The sequence below is a fragment of the Erinaceus europaeus genome, chromosome 22 (assembly GCF_950295315.1).
Source record: "Erinaceus europaeus chromosome 22, mEriEur2.1, whole genome shotgun sequence".
In the NCBI taxonomy this organism is placed as follows: domain Eukaryota; kingdom Metazoa; phylum Chordata; class Mammalia; order Eulipotyphla; family Erinaceidae; genus Erinaceus; species Erinaceus europaeus.
In genome coordinates, this window is record NC_080183.1 from 5,998,599 (window position 1) to 6,025,186 (window position 26,588).

At 64.2% G+C, this 26,588-nt stretch overlaps 1 protein-coding gene across 11 annotated transcripts; it reads left to right on the forward strand.

The window, feature by feature from the left end:
* Window positions 1-335: 335 nt before the first annotated feature.
* Window positions 336-26,588, forward strand: KIF26A (kinesin family member 26A). 11 transcript variants are annotated; one of them, XM_060181089.1, is made up of 19 exons: window positions 336-521; window positions 2,283-2,519; window positions 7,611-7,946; window positions 8,367-8,473; window positions 9,455-9,530; window positions 10,502-10,689; window positions 12,822-13,011; window positions 14,757-14,942; window positions 15,246-15,339; window positions 15,752-16,014; window positions 16,227-16,383; window positions 16,472-16,613; window positions 16,731-16,893; window positions 17,094-19,191; window positions 19,548-19,753; window positions 19,836-19,856; window positions 20,004-20,133; window positions 20,219-20,404; window positions 26,578-26,588. In XM_060181089.1, exons 1-18 carry the CDS (start codon window positions 351-353, stop codon window positions 20,383-20,385), a joined length of 4,932 nt encoding a protein of 1,643 aa, XP_060037072.1. In that variant the 5' UTR covers window positions 336-350; the 3' UTR covers window positions 20,386-20,404; window positions 26,578-26,588. The 11 variants fall into 11 exon arrangements, 10 of the variants coding, with proteins under 10 accessions (XP_060037072.1, XP_060037071.1, XP_060037075.1 ...); XM_060181090.1 differs by lacking the exons at window positions 336-521; window positions 26,578-26,588 and adding exons at window positions 546-633; window positions 664-850 and having other exon boundaries at window positions 20,219-20,975; XM_060181093.1 differs by lacking the exons at window positions 336-521; window positions 26,578-26,588 and adding exons at window positions 1,015-1,486; window positions 7,194-7,257 and having other exon boundaries at window positions 20,219-20,975.

Sequence of the window (26,588 nt, forward strand, 5' to 3'; positions counted from 1 at the left end):
ATGGCTCAGGCTAGTCCACAGAGAGAGCCCAGCCCCCTGTCATCCAGTCCCCCACCCCCCCACCCCTAGCAAGCTCCCCACGTTGAACAGCACAACCCCACCAGCACTCCCCAGTCCTGGCAGGTAGGTGGCCTGCCTATTGAGGTGGGCCTCGCTGAGTGTCCCCCCATGGGCCCCGGGGTTCCTGTTAGTGCAGGGAGGGACATTTACCCCACAGCACCCCCCCCCCCAGGACCCTCGGTGCTCCTGCAGTGAGGCTCCCTAGACCTTGGGGCCGGGTCAATGCGGAGGTTGTGGTATTAGTGGGGGCAGTGTCTGGGCTGCTCGGGACCTGGGGCAGAGTGGCGCTCATGCTCACTGTGCTGGCTATAAAGAGGCCGGGACCCCAGATCGCAGAGCCCCCGAAGGGACCGGGAACCAGGCTGCTCAAGCTCCTCCCCACCCCCCACGCCTCGCCTACCCTCGGGGATCCCAGGCACGTGGAGCGGCACGGGGGCGCGCATGGAGGGGCTCTGCTGCGGGTGAGCGCGAGGGGGACTCGGTGTCGGGGGCGCGCAGGGGAACGGCATGGGGTGCGCGCGGGGGAGGTTGTGTTGAGGGCGGACGGGAGGGAGGCGGCGGGGACGCGCGGGAGCGCGCGGGGAGAGCCGTGAGGCGACGGGCGCGCGCGGGGGCTGTGCGGCGGGTGCGCGCAGGGCGGGCGTGCGGCGGTGCCTGGCGGGCTGCCGGCTCCATGGCGCTGCCCCCCGAGCCCCGCAGGGCGTCCAGCCTGCTGGAGGTGGGAGCGCTCTGCCTGGACCCCGAGGCCGTCTTGGGCTTCACCAGCCATCTCCTGCGGCGCCGGGCTAAGGTGAGCGGCGCGTCCCGCCCTGCGCTCGGCGCGCCGGGGGCTGCGGGCCCCGCAACTGCGGGGTGGGGGCGGGGGCCGGGGCCGGGGTGCTGCCCACTTTCCCCGCCACCCAACGCTGCAGCTCCTAATAACTCGGCGGGCCGGCAGGACCCTCCACTTTCGGGGAGTGGGGAGTGAGCGGGGGCGCCCAAGCCGGGGGGTCAGCCTGAAGGAGGCTGCAGGGGCGCCCCGAGTCTCGCGGCGTGGACGGGGTGTGGTGGCGGGTCGGGCCGGCTGACTCCGGGTCCGGGGCGCCGGGTCCCCCTCTCTGTGCGCCGGCGCGCGGTGGCCGGCAGGGGGCGCCCGCGGCACGGGACACGCGACTCGGGAAGCGGGGTGCAGAGTGCGAGCTGTGGGGTACGGCTGCGGGCGGGACCGGGTTCTGGCGGGCCGGGCAGGGTCCCCCGCGGACCACTGCGGACCGCGGCCACTTCAGGCCCGGGAGGCTGCGAGAGCAACTGGTGCCCGTAGGGGGGGCGACCTCCGGCCGGCGACAAGCAGGCAATTAATTCCGGAGCCGCTCCATCTGGCGCCGCCAACAGGTCCGCGCCCTCCGGGCCTCACGCTCAGGGGACAGCCGCGGCTACACCCGCCACGGTGACGCGGACACGCGGGGACAGGCGGGGACAGCGGGCTTGGGCCGGGACTGGGGCTCGGGGGGACCCTGCGCCGCCGCACTCTGTGCAAGCATTTGGGGTGTTTCGGAGTCCCGGGGTGCACCCCGGAATCGGGCAGAGGACCCTGCACCTCCCCGCGGGCGGGATGGGGACCCTGGTGGGGCGGTGCGCGGGGGCTCCTCCCCTCCCCGCCCGGAGCCCCGCCCCGCCCCGGAGCCCCGCCCCGCCCCGCCCCCGGGCGCGCAGCCGCCGCGCGCTCCCCGCCACTCGCCTGCGCCCCAACTTGCGAGCCGCGACCGTGCCAGGGGGGCGCCCCGGCCGCACAGAGTAGCAGCCGCCCCAGAGCCGCGGGCCCCTCCTTATCCGCATGGGCGGCCGCAGGGGCCCCCGAAGCTGTCCGCTGCCCGCGGTGCGGGGGGCGGGGGAGCAGGGGTTGTGGGGGGCTGGCATCCCCGGACCGTGATGGGGCTGGGGCGGGGGGCTGCACTCCTGCTGGGGCACCCCTGAGTTGTGAGGGTTGCGGGGGGCTGCAGTCCTGCTGGGGCATCGCCGGACTGAGTGTGGGTGGAGGGCTAGGCTCCTGCTGGGAGCAAACCCGGGCCGTAGAGGTGCAGGGGGGCGGGGGGGGGGACAGGGCACCTGCTGGGGGGCACTCTCGGGCCGTGAGTGGGGGCGTCCCGGCACCAGCGGCCCTGCGCATAACTTTGTGCAGCGGCTCGAGGCGCGTAGGGGACACCTCGGTTCCAGGCTCACTGTCCCCTGGCGCCTGCCTGCAGGTGGCCGAGGGCGGCCCGGGCCGCCAGGTGCTGGAGGTGGCTCCCCGCAAGAGGCTGCCTGCCCGGTCCGAGCAGGACCCCCGTGGCCGCCGACCGGCCCCCGAGGGCGCGGGAGCGGGCGCTGAGCTGGGCCACTCGCCTGGAGGGGCCGGCTGGTGCGGACACTGCCACGCGAAGCTCACAGAGCTCAAGCGACAGGCCTGGAAGCTGGTCAGCGACCCAGGGACTCCGCTGAGGGTGAGTCACACTTTCTGTGCTGGGGGAGGGGGCAGAGGGGGGAGGGCCCCAACCTGGAAGACCCTGGGGCATGGGAGGTCTGGCTGCAGGGAGAGCTCTGGCCAGCATCCCCCTGCCAGGGCCTCAGTTTCCCAGCAGTGTGACTTGGAGACGTGCAGGGGGCTTGGGCGGCTGTCCTTGCATAGAGCCTGGCAGGGACCCCACCCCAGCACAGCTTTCCCTGCCCTGAGCGTGTCTGCCTTGTCCCTGCCCTGGGGCCTGTATCCCCTCCTGAACAGAGGAGCTCACAGGGAGGCAGCTGGAGCCAGGCCTCCTGAGGTTTGTCCCCAGCCAGGGCCACCTTGCTGGTCCCCAGGGTCCAGCCTCACAGTCTGCTGAGGTGTTGGCCAGGGGAGGGGCCCAGACTGGGCCTGGCGGCCTTGGGAGGAGGCCCATTGTCTCAGGAACAATGCACCCTGGAAGTTCTCTGGGTGGGGGGTCTCTAAGGAAGAAGTCTGACCTTCAGCCTTCTGAAAGCTGCCTGGGAAGTAGCTTCATTCCCAGCCAGTCTAAATATACTTTCCAGTCTGGGCCTGGAGGTGGGGGCAGAGTGGTCCTGTCCCCAGGGGAGGGGACTGGTGTGCAGTGTGCAGAGGCCAAGCCCTGTATGTGACTGTGGGAGGCTGCAGTGAGGGATGGGCCAGGGCCAGGGCACAGATGCAGGCCCCTTTAGGGGAAACTAAGGCCAGAGGAGAGGCTGCTGCGGAGAGGGGCCCCACCCAGTGCCACCCAGCTCTGCTGCTGAGGGTCATCCTCGAGCCAAGGGTGTCTTCCCGCAGCTGGCTTGGAGAGGTGCATCCCTTGCCCCTCTCGCCACCCTGGGCACCCAGAGGCCTGGACCCAGCAGTTGACCGCCCTGGACTTTGCTCTTGTGAGGGGCTCCTCCCCTATTTCCAACCTTCTTTGTCACCTGGGGAATCTTCAGGCTGGTCTGGGGTGCTGTTCGCCAGAGGGGACCACCAGACAGTGTAGGATGGAAATGGGGCCCCGGGGCTCTGAGCCTTGGGGCTGGGGTCTGTATGGATGGCACCTGTGGGTATGAGGGTCGTGGGTGGGGGAATCTGGGGCTCCCATAGGGGAGGGGGACCACTGGACAGTCCAAGGGCAAGATCTTCCTGGCATCTGCCTCAGTTTCCCCATCACAGCTGGCAGTCTGGGCCTCCTCTGCGTGGAGTAGATGTGATGCTACCCCCCATCCAAGCAGGGCGCCCATGGGGGTATGTATGCCAGGGGAGTTCCACAGAGAGCCTGAGGACATTCTGTGTAGAGGCCTCCAGTCAGGTGCTGAGGAGACACTGCCCTTACTGCCCAACTTTGCCTTCTAATGTCCCTATTCTTGGGGACCCTCTGTGGCCTGGAGCCCTCAGACTCCCCCCTAAGACTGGGCTCCCTGCCTGTCCAGCTGCACCTCTTTGTGGCTGTGTCTTGTGGTGTCCCCAAGCCAGGCCACATCCCTCCAGTGGCCCAGGTCCCAGCTGACCCACCTGCCTCCAGTTGCAGGCTGGCCTGGCCCTGGGCACATCTTATTACCTCCAGGCTGCCTTCCTCTCCTGGCCAGGCCTTGTGTGTGGGCCTGTCTGGGGCTGTGGGCATCAACACTGTTGTGGGGGGCCAGAGGCCAAGGGCCAGGGGCCAGGTGTGTGGGCTGGGAGGCATAGGAGCTTTGGCCTGGGCCTCCCTGGGGCTGCCCTGGGAAGACACCCAGCTGGCAGCAGCTGGCATGACTCAGCAGGGAAGGGAAGCCAGCCTGGTTGGGGGGTGCTTCAGCGTGCATCCCTGCCCTGGTGGGCTCCCCCCCACAGATGGCCTTGTGTCCCTGGACATTGCTGGAAGCAGAGGGTGCTAGATTTTGGAGGGCCATGTCGGTGAAGGGCCTGGGAGTCCTCTGGATCCCTGAGCCCAGGGGATGGTTGCCCTTGGGGAATCTGGTGGTGCCCTGTGCCCCTCCCTGACAGAACTGTAGGACTAGAGGCTGGGGACGCGTCCCTGGGCCTCAATTTCCCTGCTGGGCAGCTCCGGCGGGGGGGGCTCAGGAGTATTGATGTGATTTGAAGGACTTTGGGCCTGGGCTGTCTGTGGGGCTTCCTGAGTGGTTGGGGACTGTATGTGTGTGTGTGGGGGGGGTGTTAGACCCCAAGCTGAGGATCTATCCTGTGAATCCATCCCAGGCCACTCCACACATGTCCTATCATGTGACCCCAGCCAGGGCTCCCTCAGCCTGGGGCAGACCACCCCTGTGTCTCAGTCTTTCTGAACCTCTGCCTGTGACAGGCCAGTCCCTGGTGGCACCTTGTGCTCTGTGGGTGTCCGTCCAGGTGAGGAAACTGACCGCATCAAGACCCGCTGCTTGTGTGGCCTCATCAGGACAGGGAGGCCACTGAGACGAGGTCTCAATGGGCCAGTGTGCCCGACAGCTGGTGGCTCCTGGCACAGGGCTGTGGGGCTGGCAGTGCCATGTGGGTCCCTGTCCCCCACTCCCCTACCTCACATGGAGGAGCCCAGTCAGCTAGGTTCTCAAAACCACAGATGCTCAGGGAGTGGACCCTGGGATCCCTGCTGGTGGGTGACAGAAGGTCTAGACGCCCGGGAGAGGCACTGAGGGGTGATGCCCATGGATGTGCTTTCCAGTCTGAAGTGGGCCCAGCCCCACCTGCCCACCAGGTGCCCAAGACGGGGCACTGTCCCCTCAGCAGGGGCCCAGGCTGCTCAGGACAGGAGACCATCCCCCCAGCAAAGGGCCCAGGCTGCTCAGGACAGAGGACCGTCCCCCAGCAGGATCACACTTAGGCAGCAACCAACCCTTCCTGGACCTGTTGTCAACTCCGGAAGTGGTGGTTGTTGGGGTCAGGCTGCCTTTGTTTGTGGAAGGAAGGGAGGCGGAGGCCAGGGGATCCCACACTCAGCGGCCAGGCCATTCCCCACAGTGTAGATCGGGCCTTGAGGTCCTATCTGCCTGCCCAGAAACCCTGCAATGGATGCCAGGGTGCCTTTTGTGAAGATAGGGTGACAGAGCCTTGGAGAGAATGGTCACACACAGCCCCAAGGCCTGGGGACTTCTCTGACTTGGGGAAATCCTCTCGCCATGAAGCTCTACCCCTCTGGCATGGGAGGAAGTGGGGCTTCCTACAGCAGCTCAGAGAGCCGTCACTCTATGCTGGGCTGGGGGTCTACAAGGCTAAATTGATTCAAATGAAGAAAAATATTTTCCAAGTGCAAATGAGACATCTGTTTAATTAGGTCATAAAGAGGAGATTAAGTCCTGCTCTGCGGCAGGGTGACACTCTCCCAAGGTGTTGGGCCCTAGAGAGCTGTGGGCTGGGTGGCACTTCTGGGGCTTCAGTTCTTGAAGTTGGAGGTCTGACCTGTGGACCTGATGCCAAGATCTGCCTCATGCTGAGATGGGGAGGGTGGGCTGCTCTCAGATCCCTGCTCCTGCCCTGGAGTCTCAGGATGGCCCTGGAGCCAGGAGCCAGTTGCCCATAGCCAGGAGCCTAGGAGCTTAATGCCAGGATCCCAGAGCCAGCAGCCCAGACTGCAAGTGGTAGTAACAGGGAGGAGGGTGGCCTGGTCCTGCAGCCCTGGGGCAGTGGGCACAGTGGGGACCCAGGGCTCATCCTTGGGGTGGCCAGTGTCAGTCCCTGGGACATGGGGGACAACAGGTAGGCTCCCAGGCCAGGTGGTGTCCCAGCTGTCATGGTTGGTGGGCGCCTGGCCAGAGGAGCTCAGGAGAGGGTTACAGGGAAGGGGCTCTGAGCCTCCCTGTGGCCCCTGCAGTCCATGGTTCCTCCCCTGGTGGGCAGGGTTGAGCTGAGCTGAGTGAGGTGGGACCTGGGACCCTGCAGCAGGGGTCAGGCTGCTGGGGCCACCTCCTGTGGGGGGCCTGGAGCTTGTGGACCCCCAGAGCTAGCCTGGGGTCCTGTCTGCTGTCTGTGGCATATGGAAGCCAGCACCCCTGGGAACCTGCTGACAGATTGGGGGTGGCTCCCCACAGCCACACCCCCAGGCTGGGGCAGGCTCCTTCCTGCTGCGCAGGGGCTGCTGGGTGGTCCCCAGAATCCTGAGGCCCCCACATAGGCAGAACGCTAGAACAATGGGCGGCTGGGTGGGTGGGTGGGGGAGCTGGCAGCCTTTCAAGCTGCTAATGGCTCAAGTGCTTTCCTTCCTCCCACAATGAGAGAAAAACCAGGCTCTGCTGGGTTCTCCACCCCTCATCCTCTTTAGATGGGACCCCCAGCACCCTCGTGTGACAAGAGAGGATGCTGGTGGATTGTGGGCTGAAGGGCCCGAGGTCCTGGGTTCTAGGCCCTTGAAGGTCAGTGCTAGCCCACCCTTGGAGGTGGGTCCTCCAAGGCCTGACCCAAGGGCCAGGACCACCCCCCTCCAGGTTCTGCCCTGGGACTCCTGGGAGGAAGGCCAGGAGGTGGGGGGAGGGTGGGGGAGGTGCAGGCTGGCAGCTGGGCCTTGCTCTGTCAGCCTGTGTGATTCTCCCAGGCTGGCTGGGGCTCTGGAGGGGCTGCCAGGCCAGACCCTGAGCCAGGCCAGGGGTGCCCAAACAGTGGGTCCTGCAGCAGTCATGGGGGCACCCTGAGAATACCTTCCCTCCGTGAGCTAGCTCTGCTGTCCCACCTCCTGCAGGAAGCCCTTCTTGGCCTCCCCTGGGATGTTCTGCTTTCTGGGCTCTGGTTTGGGGGCCCATGAGGTGGGTGAGAGTCCTCTTTGCTTCTGTGACTGGGTGCCAGGGCAGGGCTCTGTGTGGCTCCCAGCCCAGGGCAGGGCCAGGAGGGCCTCGCCTATTGCCCCAGACACACCTGGAGAGGCACTGCCTCAGCCTGGCCTGTGCTGGAGGTGGGACGGGTGTGGGGGTACCCTGGGCCAGGAGTACCCTGGGCTGGTGGTACCCTGGACTAGGAGGTGACCTGGCTTGAATTGAGGGTGCCTTGGCCTGGGGGTGTCTGGGATGGTGGTGGCCCGAGCCAGACCTGGAGCTGGGGGCCTGAGTGGGCTGAGGGCTGAGGGCTGAGTCACCCCTGACAGTGTCCCTCTCTTCCCCAGGACCCCTGCCTCTCAGCCCTGCTGCTGGACACGCTGCCCGTCCGCCGGCCCGAGGCCCCCAACCGCTGTGATGCCTGTGCCACACCCCCGCACCCACTCTCAGCCCCCCTTGTCCGCCAGGACCCACGGGATGGAGCCCTCCCCGCACCCCCTGCCTCTGCCGGGCCTGACAGCGAGAAGGGGCCTGCCTGGCCCCCTGGGCCCAGTGTTCAGGTGTCTGTGGCACCGGCCGGCCTGGGGGGGGCCCTGAGCACAGTCACCTTCCAGGCCCAGCAGTGTCTGGAGGGCATGTGGCGCGTGTCTGGGGTACACAGCCTACTACCACCCACCTGCCTGGTAAGTCGGGGGGTGGGGTATCATGGGAACAGAGTGGTGAGGTGGGGGGTGGCACCTGCCTGCCTAGTGAGGGGCTCTCCGAGCCTCTTCAGCCTGCTGAGGATGCCTCCTCAGCTGGGTCCCTGGCTGGTGCTGGGCAGGCTATGGGCTCCTCTGAGCCAGTGGGGGTGGGAAGCATAGCTCTACAGGGGCTGTGGAGTTTCCTGGCCTAGGAGGGGCAGTGTGGGGAAGGTCAGGGAGCGATGTGGGGGGGGATTTCCCTAACCCAGAGATTTGAGGTGACTTCCCTGGGGCTCCCAGTAGAGTGTGGTCTTACACAATGGGAATACCAGAGTCCAGGAGCAGGTGTCTGTCCCCCCAGGTCCCAGAAAGAAGTGTCTGTCCCCCCAGGTCCCAGGAAGAGGTGTCTGTCCCCCCCAGGTCCCAGGAGAAGGTGTCTGTCTGTCCTGGTTCCAGGAAGAGGTGTCTGTCTGTCCCTTCAGGTCCCAGGAGGAGGTGTCTGTCCTCCCCTCAGGTCCCAGGAAGATGTGCTTACACTCTCTTTTCATGGCCAGGTGCTGAGTGTGAGCTCTGGGTGGCTCTCTGTTACTGTTACTGTGTCTGCATGACTGAGAGCCTCCTGTGTCTCTGTCTCCTATGGGCATAGGGCACAGTAGTGTTGGGGGGGGGCATCCTCCCACAGGACTGACCTTAGGCCTCCCAGGGCAGCATGGTGGCGTGGGACCTTGGGCAGGACCCATGCTGGCCACAGCCTCCTGTATGTGGGCTCAGTACTGCCCACATCTTGGGCTTTCCTGTGTGCCCAGGGCTTCTGGCTGGTGGGAGACAGCTGCAACCCTGGGGCCTTCCTGCAGGTGGTGGCATCGTGCTGGGTGGGTCAGGGACTGTGGACCTGGCTTGGGCAGGGTCCTCTGAGTCCCAGGTTACCCTTCTTCCCCTCCACTCTCACTCTGCCCTGGGGTCCTCCCTCGTGTGCTTAGGTCTCCATGGCTGTCACCCTGATTGTTTGGGGTGAGTGGAATGGTGTGACACACAGCAGTTGTGGCATCAGAAAGGGAACTCAACTCAGAAGCTTCTCTGCCCCACAAACCCTGAGCATCAGAGGGGGCTCGAACTGGGTTGGCTGGGGCACACCATAGCTGGGAGGATGGAGGGCTTCCAGGAGGAGGTGTTGATGCACCTCCCCTCATAGAATGGAAAGTGGGGTGCAGTCTCTGCTGTCTCCTCACGTCTTGGCACAGGGATAGGATGGGCAGTGCCAAGTGTGTCCAGAACCTCAGTTTACCCTCATGGGGGGAGGTCAGGCTGGACACTCTCTGCCTGCAACTGCTTCTGTGATGTTGGGGCCCGGGCTGGGGTACAGGGTACATATAGGGAGCCACGCCTCACCTCTCCTCTCTCCACGCTTCTCCTCCCGTTGCCGCTCTGCGCTCCATGCCTGCTGTCTGTCCCCGTGTCCTGGTGTCCCCCCGCTCCCCCCCACCCCTTCTGGCTCTTTGCTTCGCCAGGCGGCTGCTTCTGCCATGCCCGGGCTCTGCTGCTGGCAGGTGTCGGCGCCGCGGCCCAAGGGACGGCGGAGCCCAGGTGCGTGCGGGCCCCCCCGACTCAGGTCAGTGCAGGCGCAGGGCCCTGGGAGCGGGCATCCCGCCCCTCTGCCCAGGATGCTGTGGTCGGCTGGCAAGAGCAGCTGGTGGGGATGGGAGACGCCCGCTGTCCTGGCCATGACCCGCCTGGCTCCTGCCAGACCTCTTCTGTGGTGTGTGTGTGTGTCCTCTGTGTGGGGCAGGTGCGGGGCCCTTTGGAACCTGTTTTCCTGGGTGGGACCGGGGAGATGCGCTGGGCTGACTTGGGGACCAAGGTGGAGTCAGGAGGGGGCTTCGGGCTGCCTAGGGTTTCCTCCCTGCACACGTGCCTGCTGGCCGAGAGCCTGCCTACTGCAGGGGGCCCCTGGCCCCCCTCTGGCCTAAAGGGGGGCTCTCTGGGGGCTTCCTCTGATGACTGTGGGTGGGGCCAGGCCCCCTGAGACCTTTCAGAAGCTTCCTCCTGGGCCTGTTGCCTCTTTCTGCCTGAGTCACAGGGAGCCAAGAATGCCGGCCTTGTCCCTGTGTCCTCAGGCCAGCCTCACAGCACCCTGGGGAGCACGGGACAGCCCCTGCTTTGTGGGCTGCTCCAGGAGTGTGGCGACAGGGCACCTGGAGGGAAGGTGCAGCCATGCCCAGCAGGCAGCCCCCTGCGAGCCAGGCCTGGCCTGGTGGCCACATCTGCACCCCTGAGGGGCTGTCCCTTTCTGGATTTTGTGAGCCACTAGCTAGATACTAGAGCATTTGTGGGTAGCCTCCCATCACCACACAGGGGGCAAGGGGTGCAGGGGTGCTGGGCATGTCCAGCTTATACTGCGGTTCCTCTCTGACTTGGGTTGTGGGCACTCCTTGGTGGACAGCCAGGCAGGCCTTGCCATCCCTCTGTCCTGCCTCAGGGTGTCCAGCACAAGCGAGGACACCAGGCAGGGGGCACAGGTCCGCCTCCCCCATCCTCACACGGCCGTCCCCCTGCAGGCTGAGGCGGCCGTGGCGGCCGTGGCAGTGGCGGACACTGTGCGGGACAGCGCCCCCTCGTCAGGCCCCGACGGTGTGTGGAAGATGTGGGGCCGGGCAGGTACCTGCACGGCCACCTTGCTCACGCCTGTCCCTGGTGCTCCAAGCCCCACTTCTGGGCCCTCGGCTGCCACCTCCTTCTTCATCAGGTATGTCCCCAGGGCTGGAACTGGGTGCCTGGGTGCCTGCTGGCTCTAGAGTAAGGGCCGGGGTGGCCAGCGCTCACCCTAGATGAGAGCACCCCAGGGAGCCGTGCGCGCGACTGTGTCCAGGCCAGCTCTGTGCCCGGCATTGGGAGGGGAGGCCAGCCCCTTAGACAGGGCTCCAGGGGACCCCTGGGGGTACCAGGAGCTTGGGGTGAGCTAAGGGCCTCCAGGGTGGCATCTGCACAGTGCCAACCCTGCTGACCAGAGCTGGAGCTGTCCCAAGCTCCACGTGGCCTGTTCCCTATGTGGCCCTTGTAGCTCAGTTCAGGAGGGGTCTGCCTGACTTTAGGGAGTGGTGGGTGTATGGGGGCACCCAGCTGGGTGGGCACCCTCCTCCTGGGTCACACCTGTTGGGGCCCCTGCACGGGGGAGCCAGGGTCAGCCTGCAGGGTGTGGGGTCCCACAGGGGAGGCAGTGGCCGAGCTGGCCAGGAGCCCTGCTGAGTGCCCATTGCCTTTGTCTGAGCCCAGGCCTGCTGGCCTTGGCAGTTACCATAGAAACAGGTGCTTGGGTGGGGGAGGGTAGCTGCTTCATGCAGAAGCCCTGGATGTGCAGGCCAGGGGCTGGGGCTGGGGGCTGGGAACTGGGTGTGGTGGGCTGGGGAGCTAGAGGGCTGTGGATTGGGGCTGGGGACTAGGGGCTGGGTGACTAGGGGACAGGGAGCTAGGAGGCTGTGGTCTGGGGCTGGGGGCCATGGACTAGGGCTGGGAGCCCGGCTGTGGGCTGTTGACTGTGGGGCTGGAAGCCTGGGCTGGACTCAACTGGGGACTGGTCGCTGGGTGGGGTGCCGGGCATATCTCTGAAATGCTTATAGGGTTCTGCCCCAATCAGCTTGAGTAGTAGTTTTTCCAGACCCTGAATTCATTGCTCCCTGTGGGGTGGCCCATCTTCCCCTGGTTACCCCTCCCTGGTGCTGCCCCACAACCCCCACCTCTGGCAGACACAGGCAGGGTTGTGGTCGCACTTCAGTGCCAGGCACCCCGCACTCTGTCCTAGTTCCAGGCTCCGCATGGTCCCTACAGCAGGTCCTGGCCTGTGCCTACAGGGGCAGCTCTCCTGGGAACTCATGGGGATACTCTTCGAGCAACTGGGAACAGGCCCCTGCCCCTGTCCGGGTCCTTAGGGCCTGACTGTGAAGTCACCTACTAGCTGGGGCCCCCTGTAGGGGTGGCTGGAGGCAGGCCTGGAGGGATGGGTGCAGGAGGAGGCAGAAGGGCCCCACTCCTCTCTCTCACCTGCTCACTCCCTCAGCTGTTCACCCCTTAAGGCATTCACTCTCTCACTCATCCTTTCACCCATTCACACTCTCACCCACCCATTCGCCTCAGTGCACCCTGAGTCTCCATGGTAGTGGCCCAGGGTGGTTCTTGTAGCAGCAGGAGACTATGGGAAGACAGCAACTGATTTGTGGCATTAAGGTGGGCTTCTCAGAGGAGGTGTCCTGGGGCAGAGGGTAGTGAAGGCAGGAGCAGGGTCAACTTTTCTCCCTCAGAGCCAGACCACTAGGCTGGCTCCCTACCCTCCTCACCCCTGGGCCTCCTACCACCTCTACCCCCCCCAGCAGCCCATGGCTGCTCCTGGCCCCATGGGTGTAGGCCTCCCTGCCTCTTTGCCCCTCTGCCCCTCTGCTCAGAAGGAGGTCTGTGCCCCCAAAGACTGGGCAGTGTGCCCTGCCTTGGCCTCACCCCTGCCCAGGCCACTCTGCCCTTCCCACCCACTCTACTCCTACTCCCTACCTTCACCCAGTGGACAGTGGGGTGTGCCTCCCCAGCCCTCAGGCAGTCCTGGGTCACACAGTGTGCCTCCAGTGGCCACTCTGCCATTGAGAGCTGGAGAAAATGAGGTACAGAGGGGCTGGATTGGCATCTAGGAGAAGCGCACCCCATCTTCAGGACACATGGGTGGGAGAAGTCTGGGGGGGGGGTGAGAGCATGCAGGGCCCTGGGGGAGGAGGGCAAGGCCCTGGGGGGCAGGGTGGGGTAGGAAGCTCTTCTGGCTGAAGCCCCACTTGGTCTTGGGAGGGTGTGGGGGTGCCTGGCAGCAGGCATGATGTAATGCCAGCCCCCTCACTTCAGGGCCGTGCAGAAGCTCAGCCTGGCCTCCAAGCGCAAGAAGCCGCCACCTCCCCCTGCAACCAGCGCCCGTGGGCCCTCTGCCTACCCCACAGACTTCAGGGGGGTCCTGCAGCTGTGGCCGCCCCCTGCACCCCCTTGCCTGCTCCGGGCTGCCTCCAAGGTCAAGGAGAGCCCCGGCAACTTCGGCAAGGTAGGCCAGGCATGGTGTGGGGGTGGCTGTGGTGGGTGCTGGCTCCGGGGGCTGCAGGGAGCTGGGCTCTGCTCTAGGGCCCTGGGAAGTGGGGGCACATGGGCACCTGGTGGCCTTGGTGTGAAGTGCACATTGTGCTTCCTGGTGCTTCCTGGGTGGGGCTAGGGACAGGGCTGGGACGTAGCTGGCCTGCTCCTGGCTCAGACTCTGGCTCACACCCTCCTGGCATGTTCCCTCTGAGCCTCTAAAAAACCAGATCCTACAAACTTGACCTTGGCCCAATCACTGGGCCATTCTGTCTCTGGCTTCTCCCTGGTCACTTAGGGCAGGGTGCGACCGCACCTGCCTCTAGTGAGTAAGGGAGTGCAGGCTGGGGTGGGGGTAGAGCTGAGACCCTCTGTCTAGCAACTTCTGTGGGCCTAGGTCCCCACCAGGTGTCAGCGTCCCCTTCTCTCCAGGACAGACCCCCACCAGCCCCCACCCTAGAAGCCCCCCTCAGCTCCCTGTGTGTGATTTGCCTCCTGAAAGCCATTTAATATCTTCACTGAAGTCAGATTCCACTCGGTGCCTGAGGTTAATGTGCTGCTCAGGATGCTTCATCAGCGCTGCTCTCACAGGAGTCTCCCCCGCCTCCTTGGGCCCTCCTAGCAATCGCCTGGGAACAGAAGCCCCTCTTTATGTAAACCGTGCCTCTCCCTCTCCCTCCTGGAGAAGGCAGGGGTCTTACGCAGGCGCCCATCATCCCTGAAGTAATCATGGGGCTGGCTCTGCAGACAATAGCTGGCAGGCGGTCCCCTGCCGCGGTGGCCCTGTCCCTCCCTGGCTGCAGAGTTCACTTCCCTCCCTAAGCAGTCAGGAGTCTGTGCTGGAGAAAATGCCCCAAATGCCCGGGAAGCGGCTGTTTTTTGTCCCTGAGGCGAGAAATGAGAGTTTTGTTCTTGTCGCTGGGAATCGATTTTCCCTAATGGAGGTGGGGGGGGGGGGTTGGGGAAGGGTCCTCTGACCCCCCACCCCAGGCCTGGACATGCTGCTGGCCCGTGCCTGTCACTCACAATTAAACCCGTGACAAACAGCTCTGAAAGGAGGCTGGTGCCTCAATTACATAGGAGATGAGCGAGGCAAGTGATTCCGGGCGGCGGGGAGCCCTTGCTCCTGGGGGGGCCGTGCCTGGCCCTGGCGTGCACCACCACCCAGACCATTCTCACACGCACAGAGGCAGCCTGGGTGGGGCCCCCTGCTCCTGCCCCATGGGGCTCAGTGTCCCCCAGGTGGCTTCAGAATTCACCTTCCTGCTTCCTGGTCCCCGCTGACACAGCCAGGACTCAGCCTGTGTCCACCCTCCCTGCAGCTGGGGTGGGGGGTCCTGTGCTGGATACACATGGGGAGTGAAAAACTCTGAGCCTGGGCCAGCGAGGGCAGCCCGTGACAGAATAGGTGGGGTGCAGCCTGTGGGTGGTCCCTGTTCTATGTCCTCTGTCCCCGGGTGGTGGAAAGAAGCTGCTTTCCACCCTGGCCTGCTGTTCCCCCAGGCCCCCAGCTCCCCTCCCTCCTGTGCTCCCCCCAGCACCCACTCTCCCCCATGTTGTGCTGACTGGCTGTTGGCCTCTCCCCACCCACTGACCTCATGGGCTGGCCCTCTGGGGCTGGGGCCTGGACATCTGAGAGGACTTGTAATTGGCTGGCGGCCTGAACAGTGCTCAGATGCCCTCCTCAGGCACCCTCTCAGATGCCCACCACTGCCCCAGGTGAAGGTCATGCTACGGATCTGGCCAGCACCGGGAGCCGAGACCTCGTCCTTCCTGAAGGTGGACGCACGCAGGAAGCAGGTTACGCTGTACGAGCCCCCGGGCAGTGCGGCCCTCCGCCAGCCTCCTGCTGCTGTGCCCCGCATGTTTGCCTTTGACGCCGTGTTTCCCCAGGACTCGGAGCAGGTGGGGGCGCCTGGGTGCCGGGTGGGGTCCCCATCCACGGCCACTCTGTCTGGGGCCCCTTGAGGGTGAGGCTCTCTGTCCTGGGCATGTGCTCCTATGTGTGTGCACGTGTGATCTGTCTGTACACATATGTGCAAATATGTGCACTGTCTAGGGGTGGCCTTGTGCCTAGCTTGTGTTCTGTAGGCTGGTGGCCTGAGGGTCTGGGGGCTGGTGACTTGGGGGGCCTGGGTGAGTGAAGGGCCTGGGCCTAACCTCTGGTAGCCCTGAGAACCCCTCTGCTCCCTGTCTGTCTCTCTCCAGGCCGAGATTTGCTCGGGGGCGATAGCTGACGTGCTGCAGTCTGTGGTCAGTGGGGCTGATGGCTGTGTCTTCTCCTTTGGCCCCAGCAGCCTTGGTAAACACCCCTCAACTACCCAGGGCAGCTGGGGGAGGGCATGGGGAGCTGGGGGAAGCTGGGAGGGACATGGGGGATCTGGGGGGGATACAGGGGAGCAAGGGGCTAGAGGCAGTTGGGGGACACATGGTGTAGGGAAGCTGGAGGCGGTTGGGGGACATAGGGGGCCGGGGGGCAATTGCAGGGACATGGGGACTGGCTGGGCCTGGGGCAGCTGGGGAGATACAAAGGGTTGACTGGGCTGGGGGAAGGGGACACAGTGGGGCTGGCAGGGGGGGCACAGGGGCAGAGAGGTTGGCTGGGCCAGGGGTGGCTGGCAAAGGGGAAGTTGGGGAGGGGGTGACTGGGACTGGGCCAGGGATTGGGCCAGGGATAGGGTAGCCATGCTGGTGCTGACCTCAGGCGCCCACAGGTACGGCCTACACCATGCTGGGGCAGGACCGCTGTGCACAGAGCTTGGGCGTGGTGCCCTGTGCCATCTCCTGGCTGTTCCGGCTCCTCGAGGAACGGCGCCAGAGCTCCGGCACCCGCTTCTCTGTGCGTGTCTCGGCCGTGGAGGCGAGTGGCCGGGACGCCGGCCCACGGGACCTGCTGGCTGAGGTGGCCTCTGGTGGCGCTCAGGACACCCTGTTCCCAGGTGTGGTCCTGCAGGAGGACCCAGGCTGCGGGGGGCAGGTATGCTGAGTTGGGGGGCAGGCTGGGGGCTAAGGAAGCTGGGGTGTGCACTGGCTGCCTGGACCCCTGGGACGGGGGTGTCCATGCTGAGTGCTCTGGGCCTCCCAGAAAGCAGGGTCACATACTGATCGCTCTAGGTCCCTTGGTCAGGGGGGTCCGCCCTTGGTCTTGGGGCTGTGCCCTGACTACCCGCCCTCACTGTCCACACCCAGAGCCCAAGGGAACTTCGGGCAGCCTCGGCCGGGCAGGCGGCTCTGTTCCTGGATGCAGCGCTCGCTGCCCGCAGTGAGGACACTGGCTGCAGCGCACCCATGCTGCTCACTGTACACGTGGACCAGCACCGAGGGGAGCGAGCCGGCAAGGGGGCCGGTGGGTACCGCCTGGGGGTGGGGCTAGTGAATGCCGCCCTGTGGGGGATGAAGGGGACAACTGGGCCCATATGACCCCCTCTTTGCAGCATCTGGGGGCCACAGCCGCCTGCACCTCATTGACCTGGGCAGCTGCTCCGAAGTGCCCGGGGGCCCACCTGGCCTGTCCCTGTCGGCTCTGGGCAGTGTCGTCCTGGCCCTGGTCAGTGGGGCCCGGCATGTGCCCTACCGGTGAGTGGGGGCTGGGGCCAGAGGGCTGCTGTCCGTGGAGCTCTCCCAGCCCGTGGGGGCCAGGGGCTAGGGGCTGCTATCCACGCCCCCCATCATGCCCCTCCTTTGCGGCCCCAGGGACCACTGGCTGACCATGATGCTGCGGGAGCCACTGGCCACCACCCACTGCCGGGCCACCATGATTGCGCACGTGTCGGCTGCACCCGCCCGCCTGACTGAGACCTTGAGCACCCTGCAGCTAGCCGCCCGGCTGCACCGCCTGCGCAGAAAGCGGCCCAAGGTGGGTCCCTTGTGGGTGAGGGTGCAAGGGAGGGGGGGGGTGGGGCTGGGGGTGCAGAGGGTGTAGGGGACAGGGTAGGAGTGCAGGGATGCTCAGGGAGTTACAGGATTTCTTGGGGTACATAGTGATGCACTGGGGGTTCTCAGGGTGCTCTGGGGGCACACAGAGTGGAGCCCCCCTCAGACACCCCTTCCCCCCAGCACGCGTCCAGCTCATCAGGCGGTGACAGCTCTTGTGAGGAGGGCCGAGCCTGCCGCCCCCCGCTCCTGCGGCCCCCACATTCCCGGCCCCCGGCCCTGGACCCAGAGTGTCCTGCGCCCACCATGCCCGGGGACCGAGAGTGCTCTTCCAGCAGTGAGCAGTCCTGCGACACTGTCATCTACGTGGGGCCCGGTGGCCTGGCTCTCTCGGACCGTGAGCTCACGGACGGCGAGGGGCCCCCAGACTCTGTGCCCATCATTCCAGCCCTGAGTCGCCGCCGGCCCCCCGTGGGCCCCCGCCAGGCCGACCCCCTGCGCTGCCGCACCTTCGCAGAGCTGCAGGAGCGGCTAGATGGTATGGCGGAGGGGCCCCCACGCTGTGCGGACCCCAGAGGGGATGCCGGCCCCCTGCCTGAGCCGCCGGATCTGGACAAGGACATGGGCCGTAGCAGGAGGCCACCGCCTAGCCCTGTGCCCTCACCACCCCAGCTGCCAGAGGCTCCCGAGGAGCCCAGGGGAGGGGCCCCCCTCTGCCTGGCACGGACGCCGCCCGTGGGTGGGAGTGGACATGGGCCCTGGCTGGCCTCGCCTGGCCGCCGTCTGGAGCTGCTGCCCTCAGTGACGCTGCGGCGGCCGGTGGAGCTCAATGGGGAGGATGAGCTGGTGCTCACAGGCGAGGAGCCGTTGCCCAGTGGCCGGCCGTCCAGCCTGGGCAGCATGGGCAGCACCTGCTCCCTGCAGGCACTGGCTTCCGGCTCTCGCCCGGTCAGCATCATCAGCAGCATTAATGACGAGTTAGAGGCCTACACCTTACAGCCCCCCAGGGAACCCGGGGCGGAGGGCGCTCCCCTCGGCCAGCTCAGCCTCCGACCCCCGCTACCCCCACAACCTCCCCAGCTGAGCATCAGCCCTGACCCCGGGTGCCCCCTTGGCCTGGACGGCAGCTCAGGGCTCTGTGACTGGGAATCGGGGGACACCCGGCCCAGCAAGGGCCCCCCCAGGCAAACCCTCCACTCTAGCCTGCCCCGGAGGGCACCCCCTACTACCGACCAAGTGGCCACCCCACTGGAGGACCCCTGGCAGCTGCGGGCTGAGGACTGTGCCCTCCGGGACCCTCCGACGGTGTGCGCACAGCGGGTGGTAGATGGCTGTGAGGGAGTGCTGAGGGTGGCCCAGAGGGTAGACCCAGGGGCTCCCGTGCCTCCATTGCGCCGGGGTGCCACCACACTGGGGGTGACCACATGCCCCTTGGAGCCCAGCTACCGGGGCGTCTCCAGTGGCAGGAAGGGCACAACTCCCAGGGGGGGCAGCACCCCCAGGCCTGCTGGGGCAACCCCCCCAGCCCCACCTGTGCGCAAGTCCAGCCTGGAGCATAGGCCCGGGTTGGCGCCCGGTGGGGATGAGGAGGAGGCCCGGGCTGGTGGCTATGGGGACACTTTGGGGTCCAGGTCTGCGTCCATCCTGAAGGCCCGGACAGGCCGAGTGGAATCTGTGAACCGCCCTGGCCCCCAGGGGGCCCTGGAGCGCACCGAGGGGAAGGCTGTAGGGCGGGCAGCCCGGCCAGGGCCCCGGTTGGGGACTCCACCCACCAGCCCCATACCACCCACGGCCCCAGTCAGCAGGGGCCCCTCCAAGGGCATGGCAGCCTGTAGACTCCCAGCCGGTGGAGCCAAGGGTACCCGGGCAGCAGCCAGGCCGGGCCGGGGCACCATCATGGGGACCAAGTTGCGGGCTGCCCACTGCCGCGTGCACGAGCTGGCGGCTGCCGGGACCCCAGGCAGCAGGCAGGAGGTTGGCCAGCGGGAGGGCCCGGCGCTGCCCTCGCCCTACAGCACGGTGACGGCCCCGAGGCGGCCCCCACGGCACAGCAGTGGCCATGGCAGTGACAACAGCAGCGTGCTGAGTGGGGAGCTGCCCCCTGCCATGGGCCGCACTGCCCTTTTTTACCACAGCGGCGGCAGCAGTGGCTACGGCAGCATGAGGCTAGACAGCGAGGCCACGGGCAGCGCCTCCTCCGCCCCTGACTCCATGAGCGACAGTGCTGCCTCGCCTGGCGCCCGTGCCCGTAGCCTCCGGTCACCCAAGAGGAGGGCTGCAGGTGGGTGGGGCAGGCTGTGCAGGACCCCAGAACTGGCATCACAGGTGGGTGGGCGTAGGGGGCATGGGACCCCAGAGCTGGGGCTGCATGTGGGTATGCATGGGGAGCATGGGACCCCAGAGCTGGGGTCAGGGGTCTCTCAGAGCCCCTCACCTGGCTAGGTGAGCTAATGTACTAATGGGGCAGCACCCACCCCATGTGGTCACGGGCAGGCCAGGCTGTACAGCAGGAGGCTGTGTCTGCTGGTTGGAGGGCACTCATCGCCCATCTGAGCCTGGGCCGGCACTGACAAGGGGTTTCTGTATGGAGCACCCAACCTAGACCAGGGCCCTCACCCTGCCCACTCTGCACCCCAGGCCTGCAGAGGCGACGCCTGGCCCCTGCCCCGCTGCCTGACGCCCCTGCCTTGGGTCGAAAGCCCAGCCTGCCTGGGCAGTGGGTGGACCTGCCCCCACCGCTAGCCAGCGTGCGGAAGGAGCCCTTTGAGATCAAAGTGTACGAGATTGACGATGTGGAGCGTCTGCAGAGACGCCGCGCACCCCCCAGGGAGGACCCGGTGGAGGTTAGGTTGTGGTGGGTGGCAGACGGGGGCCCTGGGGCGCTGGCCAGGCGGCCACTGACCAACCTTCCTCTCCTGCCCACAGGCCCCCCAGGAACTGGACAAGGTAGGTCCCCTTGTCCCAAGTGGTGGGCAGCCACTACTGTGCCCTGGAGGGACTCCCATAGCTGCTTGGGGGGGGCAGGCTCCCCTTGAGAACCCACCATGGATCTGGGGCACAGGGCCCTGCGCTCATGCTCAGGGTCCCCCGCAGGGGCAGCGGCAGGCCGAGCGGCGGAGGCAGCGGCTGCGGGAGGTGCTGACGTGGCGAGAGAGGCTGCGGCGGGAGCTGGCCGAGACGCAAGGCCGGCTGATGGTGGAGCCGGGCCGCTGGCTGGAGCAGTGTGAGTGTCCCACCCCACCCCCCACCCCTGGGTGTGGGCGCCAGGCCCACAACTCCTGACCCTACCCTGTCCGTCCTGTCCCCAGTCGAGGTGGGCCCAGAGCTGGAGCCTGAGTCTGCCGAGTACCTGGCGGCCCTGGAGCGTGCCACGGCTGGCCTGGAACGACACCTGAACCTCTGCAAAGCCCGAGTCATGATGGTCACCTGCTTTGACATCCGTCCAGGCCCGCAGCAGGTGGACGTGGATGTCTGAGGCTGGATGCCAGGCCGGCCTGAAGACGGGGAGGAGGCCTCCTGCAGGGCGGTGGGAGTGGGGATGGGCTGGGGGCTGGGAGGGAAGGAGTGGTCGCCACAGAGGGCCATGCAAGTGCCTTTAACCTGAGCGGGACTGTCCCTCGCTGGGCCCTGAGAATGACACCTTCCCTGGCTCAGGGCTGCATCCCCCCTCGGGCCTGTGTGGACCCCTGTATCCTGGGCCCCAGGTGAGTCCAGCTGCGGATGCCCACCCAGACCACGGCAGGAATTCTTACCAAAACAGAGAGCAAAAGCTACAGTAACTGTGCCAAACCACCAGCGTTTTGTAGGGTGTGGGGTTCCTATTTTTCTACTGTTTTGCCAGGAGGCACATACAGGTTTGCAGACAAATGGTCTATGTTTTTACAGTTTTCTATGGAAGGTGTCCTCAGCCAGGAAGGGTAGGGCCCCCGTGAGGGTTTGGGGTGGCGCCTGCCGTGGCCCCCAGCCTTCCACCCCGCTCTGTGCTCTGGGGGCCTACTGTACAGTGTACATAGCTAACTGCCCGTGGCCTTTCTTTGAATAAAAGACACGTGGATTGTTTCAGAACCTCCTGTGTTCAGTGGGCACAGGGAAGAGTGCTGGCATGATGCCCTGGGGAGTCCCCATAAGGCACGATGGAGCTACCTTCATCAGGGTTGGGGTCAAGCCCCCTCCCTAACCCCTATGCTTTACCACATGCCTCCTGCCCCCCGGACCCTCAAGCTTTTCTACGTGGTTTATGGGGGGTGTGGAGGTTGGGGTGATGGGACTGTTGGCTGCTGGGCAGGGCCCCTGGTAGCCCTGGGCAGGTGTCCCCCACCTCCCGCCCTTGTGAGCTGAGTCCCTACCACCTGGCGGCTGTGTCGTTCCCCCACCACCCCCCAGCTGTGCCTGGTGTTCACACCCAGGGCTTGGGTGCAATTGCTGCCCCACCCCTGGGCCCCACCCAGGCTTCAGGTGGCCCTCTCCCAGATGGCCCCCTCCCTGTGTGGTCTCTGCCTGGTCCTGCCTCCTTGGGGCCCAGGGGTAGGTGAGGTCTTAGACCTTGGAGCCCATCTTCCCCACGTGATCCCACCACCGGGCACAGGACTTGGTCTTCATGGGGTCTCAGTGCCAGGAGAATGAATGACTCATGAGTGAGTGAGCGAGCATGCAGATAAGTGAATGAATTAATGAATGAATGACAGAGGGCAGCAGGGAGGGGCCGCTGCTCAGAGGCCGCAGCCAGGTCTGGGCAGGAGCAGGACGGCAGAGTGTCCTTGAGTCCTAGGTCCTGAAGGCCCCTCATCGAGGGAGCCCAGTGCCACCCAGGCTAGTCCCTGCCACCAGGGTTTGAACAGTTCTCAAGGCCACATCCTTGGGCCTGGGCAGCTGGGCCCTCTGCCCTGTCCACTGGAGGCACTGCCCTCTGGCTCCCAGCATGCCTTGCACCTTTGGGTTGTGGGGGTGGCGTTCCTGCTGTTTAGTCCCAAGCCGGGCATCCTGTCTGGGACTACTGGGGGAGTGGAGTGTCTGTGCCAGGGAAGCTGGGGAACTAGGGCTATCTAGCTATCATCTATCTATCTGTCTCCCCCACCTCTCTCAGCAACAAAAGAAAAAAAAAAAGACAAAAGGAAAGGCCTCCAGGAGCAATGGATTTGTGAAGTAGGCACCAAGGCCCAGCAACTAAATAAATAAACATAACAGGACAATGAAGGGGGGGTGCAGTGGCTGGAGAGCTGGACTCTCAAGCGTGAGGTCCTGAGTTCGATCCCTGGCATTGCATGTGCTAGAGGGAGGCTCCAGTCCCCACGTAAGTGAATAAAGGACCTTTAAAGCTGCGGCCTAGGCCTGGCACACCTTGATCTTGCCTCGGCCCTGTGTCCCCATTCTGTCCTGTGGGAGGTGTCCCTCCAGCAGGACCCCCAGGGTACCAGATGGCTTGGGCAAGCGTGAGTTGCAGGAGGGTGGCTGCTACCTGCCAGCACAGAAAACAACACAGAGACAGGGCCTCACATGGAGAAGGAGCTGCAGGAAGGAAGGGGCCTGGCAGATGTTGGGGGAGCTCTTGAAGTCTCAGGGATTCTTGGGCTGAGGACCCCAAAGAGCAGAGCCAAGCACCCCATATTGGGGAGGCATGGCGTGGGCTGGTGTCTCACCCCACCCCCACACATCCCTGCGGGGTGTGTGTGTGTGTGTGTATGTGTGTGACTAGGGGGCCCATCTGCAAGTCTAATTGCTGTGTTCACACCCCATAATTGTCACCTTCACTCAGCTCAGCTAAGCTCAGGGGTGGGGCCTTCGCACCGCTCTCAGCAGAGGCCCCCCCAGCTCCTCCAGGCCTTGAGGGACAGGACCCCAAGGGTCAGGCAGGTGGGAGAAAGGGGCACTACCAGATGGGGGAGGGGGCAGGGGCACCCCTGGAATAAGGGGGCTGGGAATGGTCAGGGACAGGGCCTCTCCCGACTTTCCTACTCCACAGCCTCAGGGTCCCCTGCCCCCAGGACTCCAGGGGAGGGAGAAAGCCCCCCTGAACTTCTGTGTGCCAGAGCCTATCCTGACAGTCATTGTGAGACCTTGGCCGCAAGGGCACGGATGCCACACATGACCCCCAGGGTGGCAGCACCCCACCAGGCTCCTCGGAATTCATCAAGAAATTGAGTGCAAACTGTGCCCCTACTTCCTTCTTCCATCAGGCCTGTCCTGCTGCTGGGTCCCCTGCCCGCTCAGGCCAGAAGGCAGTCCTGGTCCCTACACCTGCTGTGGCACCCCCTCAGGAGGCCCCAGAGCAGGCATCTATACTCCTTCCAGGGGCACTCATGAAATTGGGGGGGGGGGTTAACTTGGGACCTCACACTTGGGAGCCCATAGAATTTCCACTGTGCCACCTCCCGAGTGCCTGCCTCTATCTTTTTTTTTTTTTTTCCCTAATATAGCTTGTTTGTTTTATTTCATGAGTAAGAGATAGAGACCAGAGCCCCACTCAGCTCTGGCTGACAGTGGTGCTGGGGATTGAACCTGGGACTTTGGAGACATAGACATAGAAAGCTTTTTAGCAGAATGACTGTGCTATCCCAGGGATGGGTGGTAGCACACCTGTTTGAGCACACACATTACAGTGTGCAAGGACCCAGGTTCAAGCCCTGGCCCCCACATGCAGGGGGAAGCTTCACAAACAGAGAGGCAGTTCTGTAGGTGTCTGTCTGTTTCCCTCTCTATCTCCTCTCCTATCTTTCTCTGTCTTTGTCTAATAAAATAAATACATATAAAAGTAAATCAAACAAACAAAAAAACCCACTGTGCTGTCTCCCCTGCCCTGTCACTTTACTTTTAAAGATTTATTTTGTGGGAGGGACAAAGATAGAGATAAAGATAGAAAGATGGGGAGGAACGTGGTCTTGGGTGAGGAGTGTGGAACCTTGTGCCTGCAGGAACCTGACTCTGCAGCTGCCCCCTCACGTCCCCATGTGACCTTTAGTCCCTTCATCAGCCCCTCCCCTCCCCTCGGCCATGTCCTGGGACCTGGGTGTCCCTGGAGCGGCAGGGGACTGAGGGGCCTCTAGAAGCTGGGAGGAGCCAGGGTCCCCCAGAGGTGGCGGGTGGGGTCTGAGCCTGCTGTCCCCAGCTGCCTACATGGAGACCCCCATGCCGGCAGGCATCAGGCTCCGGGGGTGAGTTGGGGGCCTCCATGTGCTATTGCTGTGACCTGTGGGAGCCAAGTCCAGAACCAGGTCACAGGCCCCTAAATCAGCCTTTAGGACTCGTCCCCGCAGGCGGTGGCTCATCCCCATGCGGCCTTCGAGATGACAGACACGCAGTGAGTTATCGACACCTGCCCGCCCGCCACCTCCAGTTAAAATTCATGGTCCAGCCGCTCTGCAAATATTGATTCTGACCTGGGTGGATGTTCTCCCCTTAACATTATTATAATGAGGGATAAAAACCAGATTGCCGGGTGTGCTCCGCCATCCCGACACCCCTCATCGATCTCCCGTCCCTGGCCTGGCCATAAATTATTCGATTCAATTAAGTAAACTCACACATAATGGCATTTTGCAAACTGAATAATTTATTGACTGTGTTTGCCAACAGACTGGCTGGGGTGCGGGGGAGGGGCTCAGTCCCAGGTCCCGAAGCTGGTGGCCAAGTTGAGGGGGGGCACATACAAAGACCCCCAGGGGCAAGTTCTGGGGGGTCCAGATGGAGAGCAGCTGAGCCCTTCACCCCGACCTTGTCCCCTTGGCCTGGATCTGCTTCTCAAGGGCAGGGGCTGGGGTGCAGGTGGGGTTCAGGGCACTAGACAGAGTCAGGCAGGGCTGCTTTCCCTGGCTACTGTCCCCAGCTCTAGGACTGTGCCCAAGGACCTCTTAGGTGGTGTCTCAACCCAGAGTCCACCCACGGTTGGTCTAAAGTGGAGGTGGGTAGGGTTCTGGGGCAGCCCCAAAGTTTCACTCTGGGTCTGGAGGGCAGGGGTGGGGTGCTGCACTGAATACCCACCAGGTGGGGCTGGGACTCAGGCGATGTGGAGGCTCCTTCTTGTGCCTTCTTGCTCAGACTAGGACCCACTGCTCGTTCACCTGTAAGCCAGGGTTCCCTCTGCACCCCACACCAGGCAGCAGGGAGCCTCCGGGAGGGGATACTTTCCACCTCATTTTCCTGAAGAGGAACTCCAAGTCCACAGAGAATCCTAGCCTTGTGCTCCCTGGGGAACCCCCGGGCCCCCCACACCTGTCAGGATGGTCTAATCTTGAGCCCCTGCCCACAGACCTGCTGCAGCTCCTGAGGGAGAGAAGAAGCTGCACCCAGAGAGATATGGGGTGCAGCTGGCCTGACCTGGTGGTGGTGGTGGGGGTTTAAGAGCTGTTCCTGGGGGAGTCGGGCTGTAGCACAGCAGGTTAAGCGCAGGTGGCGCAGAGCGCAAGGACCGGCGTAAGGATCCCGGTTCGAGCCCCTGGCTCCCCATCTGCAAGGGAGTCGCTTCACAGGTGGTGAAGCAGGTTTGCAGGTGTCTATCTTTCTCTCCCCCGCTCTGTCTTCCCCTCCTCTCTCCATTTCTCTCTGTCCTATCCAACAACAATGACATCAACAACAACAATAATAACTACAAGGACAACAAAATAAAAACAACAAGGACAACAAGGACAACAAAATAAAAACAACAAGGACAACAAAAGGGAATAAATAAAAAAAAAAATTCTAAAAAAAAAAAAAGAGCTGTTCCTGGCTCTAGGTGCCCAAAAGGGACATCAGAGACATGGGTGTCAGGGAGACTTGGGGCGGGGCTAGTAGGTACCCCTGGAGTAGCAGTCTGGGGGTTGAGGACCGGCATGGGAGGCCTGGCCAGGTGCAAAGCACAGGGAAGCTTCTGGAACTCTCTGTCTCCTGGGGCCTTTGCTCCTTGGGGTGTATGGGTACAGCCACCTCTAAGGTGACAAGAGACATGTGAGGGGAGCTGGTCAGTCACAGCTCCGTCTGTCCAGCCTGGCCACTCTGGACCTAGGGTTTGCTCTTGTCCCCCTCCACCACCAAGATGGACTCCCAGGCCATGGATTAGGCTGTCCAGGGCAATGGGGTGGCCAGCTGGTGAGTGACCCCCACAGGCAGGTCACTGGCATGATGGCCTCCCTGCCCCCCCCCCCCCGCCACACCCTGCATCCATATGCCCTCCCCCAGGTGTCTGAGGGTGGCCTGCAGCCTGGGAGGCGACTTGGAAGTCTCCCAGCCGGAAATATCATTAAAGAAAAATGGGTCTCACAGCATCTTTTGGTTTTTACATTAAATCCTGCTCGTTTCCATTTCACGATATGGCTTTGTAATCCTATCTGCGACATGCCTGTGAGCCACAGATAAAATGGGACATTTGCATTGGGAGGTTAATGAATCAGCCCTCAGAGCTTGGGTGCCTCAGGCCCTGGAGCTGGGGGATCCCAGGGGTTGGCACTCACCTGGGCTGGGTGCCATACCAGAGAGGGCATCTGTTGGACTGTGGCCTTGCTAAAGCAGAATGGGGCACCTTCATCTGCTTGTGGGGACCCTGGAGTCACGGGCACCCAGCCCCTGTGTGGGGACCCTAGGAGCTTGTACGGGCCACATGAACAGGGCTTATTTAGGGCCTGTGTGTGTGCGGGTGAGTGTGCCTGTGTGTATGTGTGTGAATGTGCATGTACAGATGTGCACAGTGTGAATATGTGTGAAGACGTG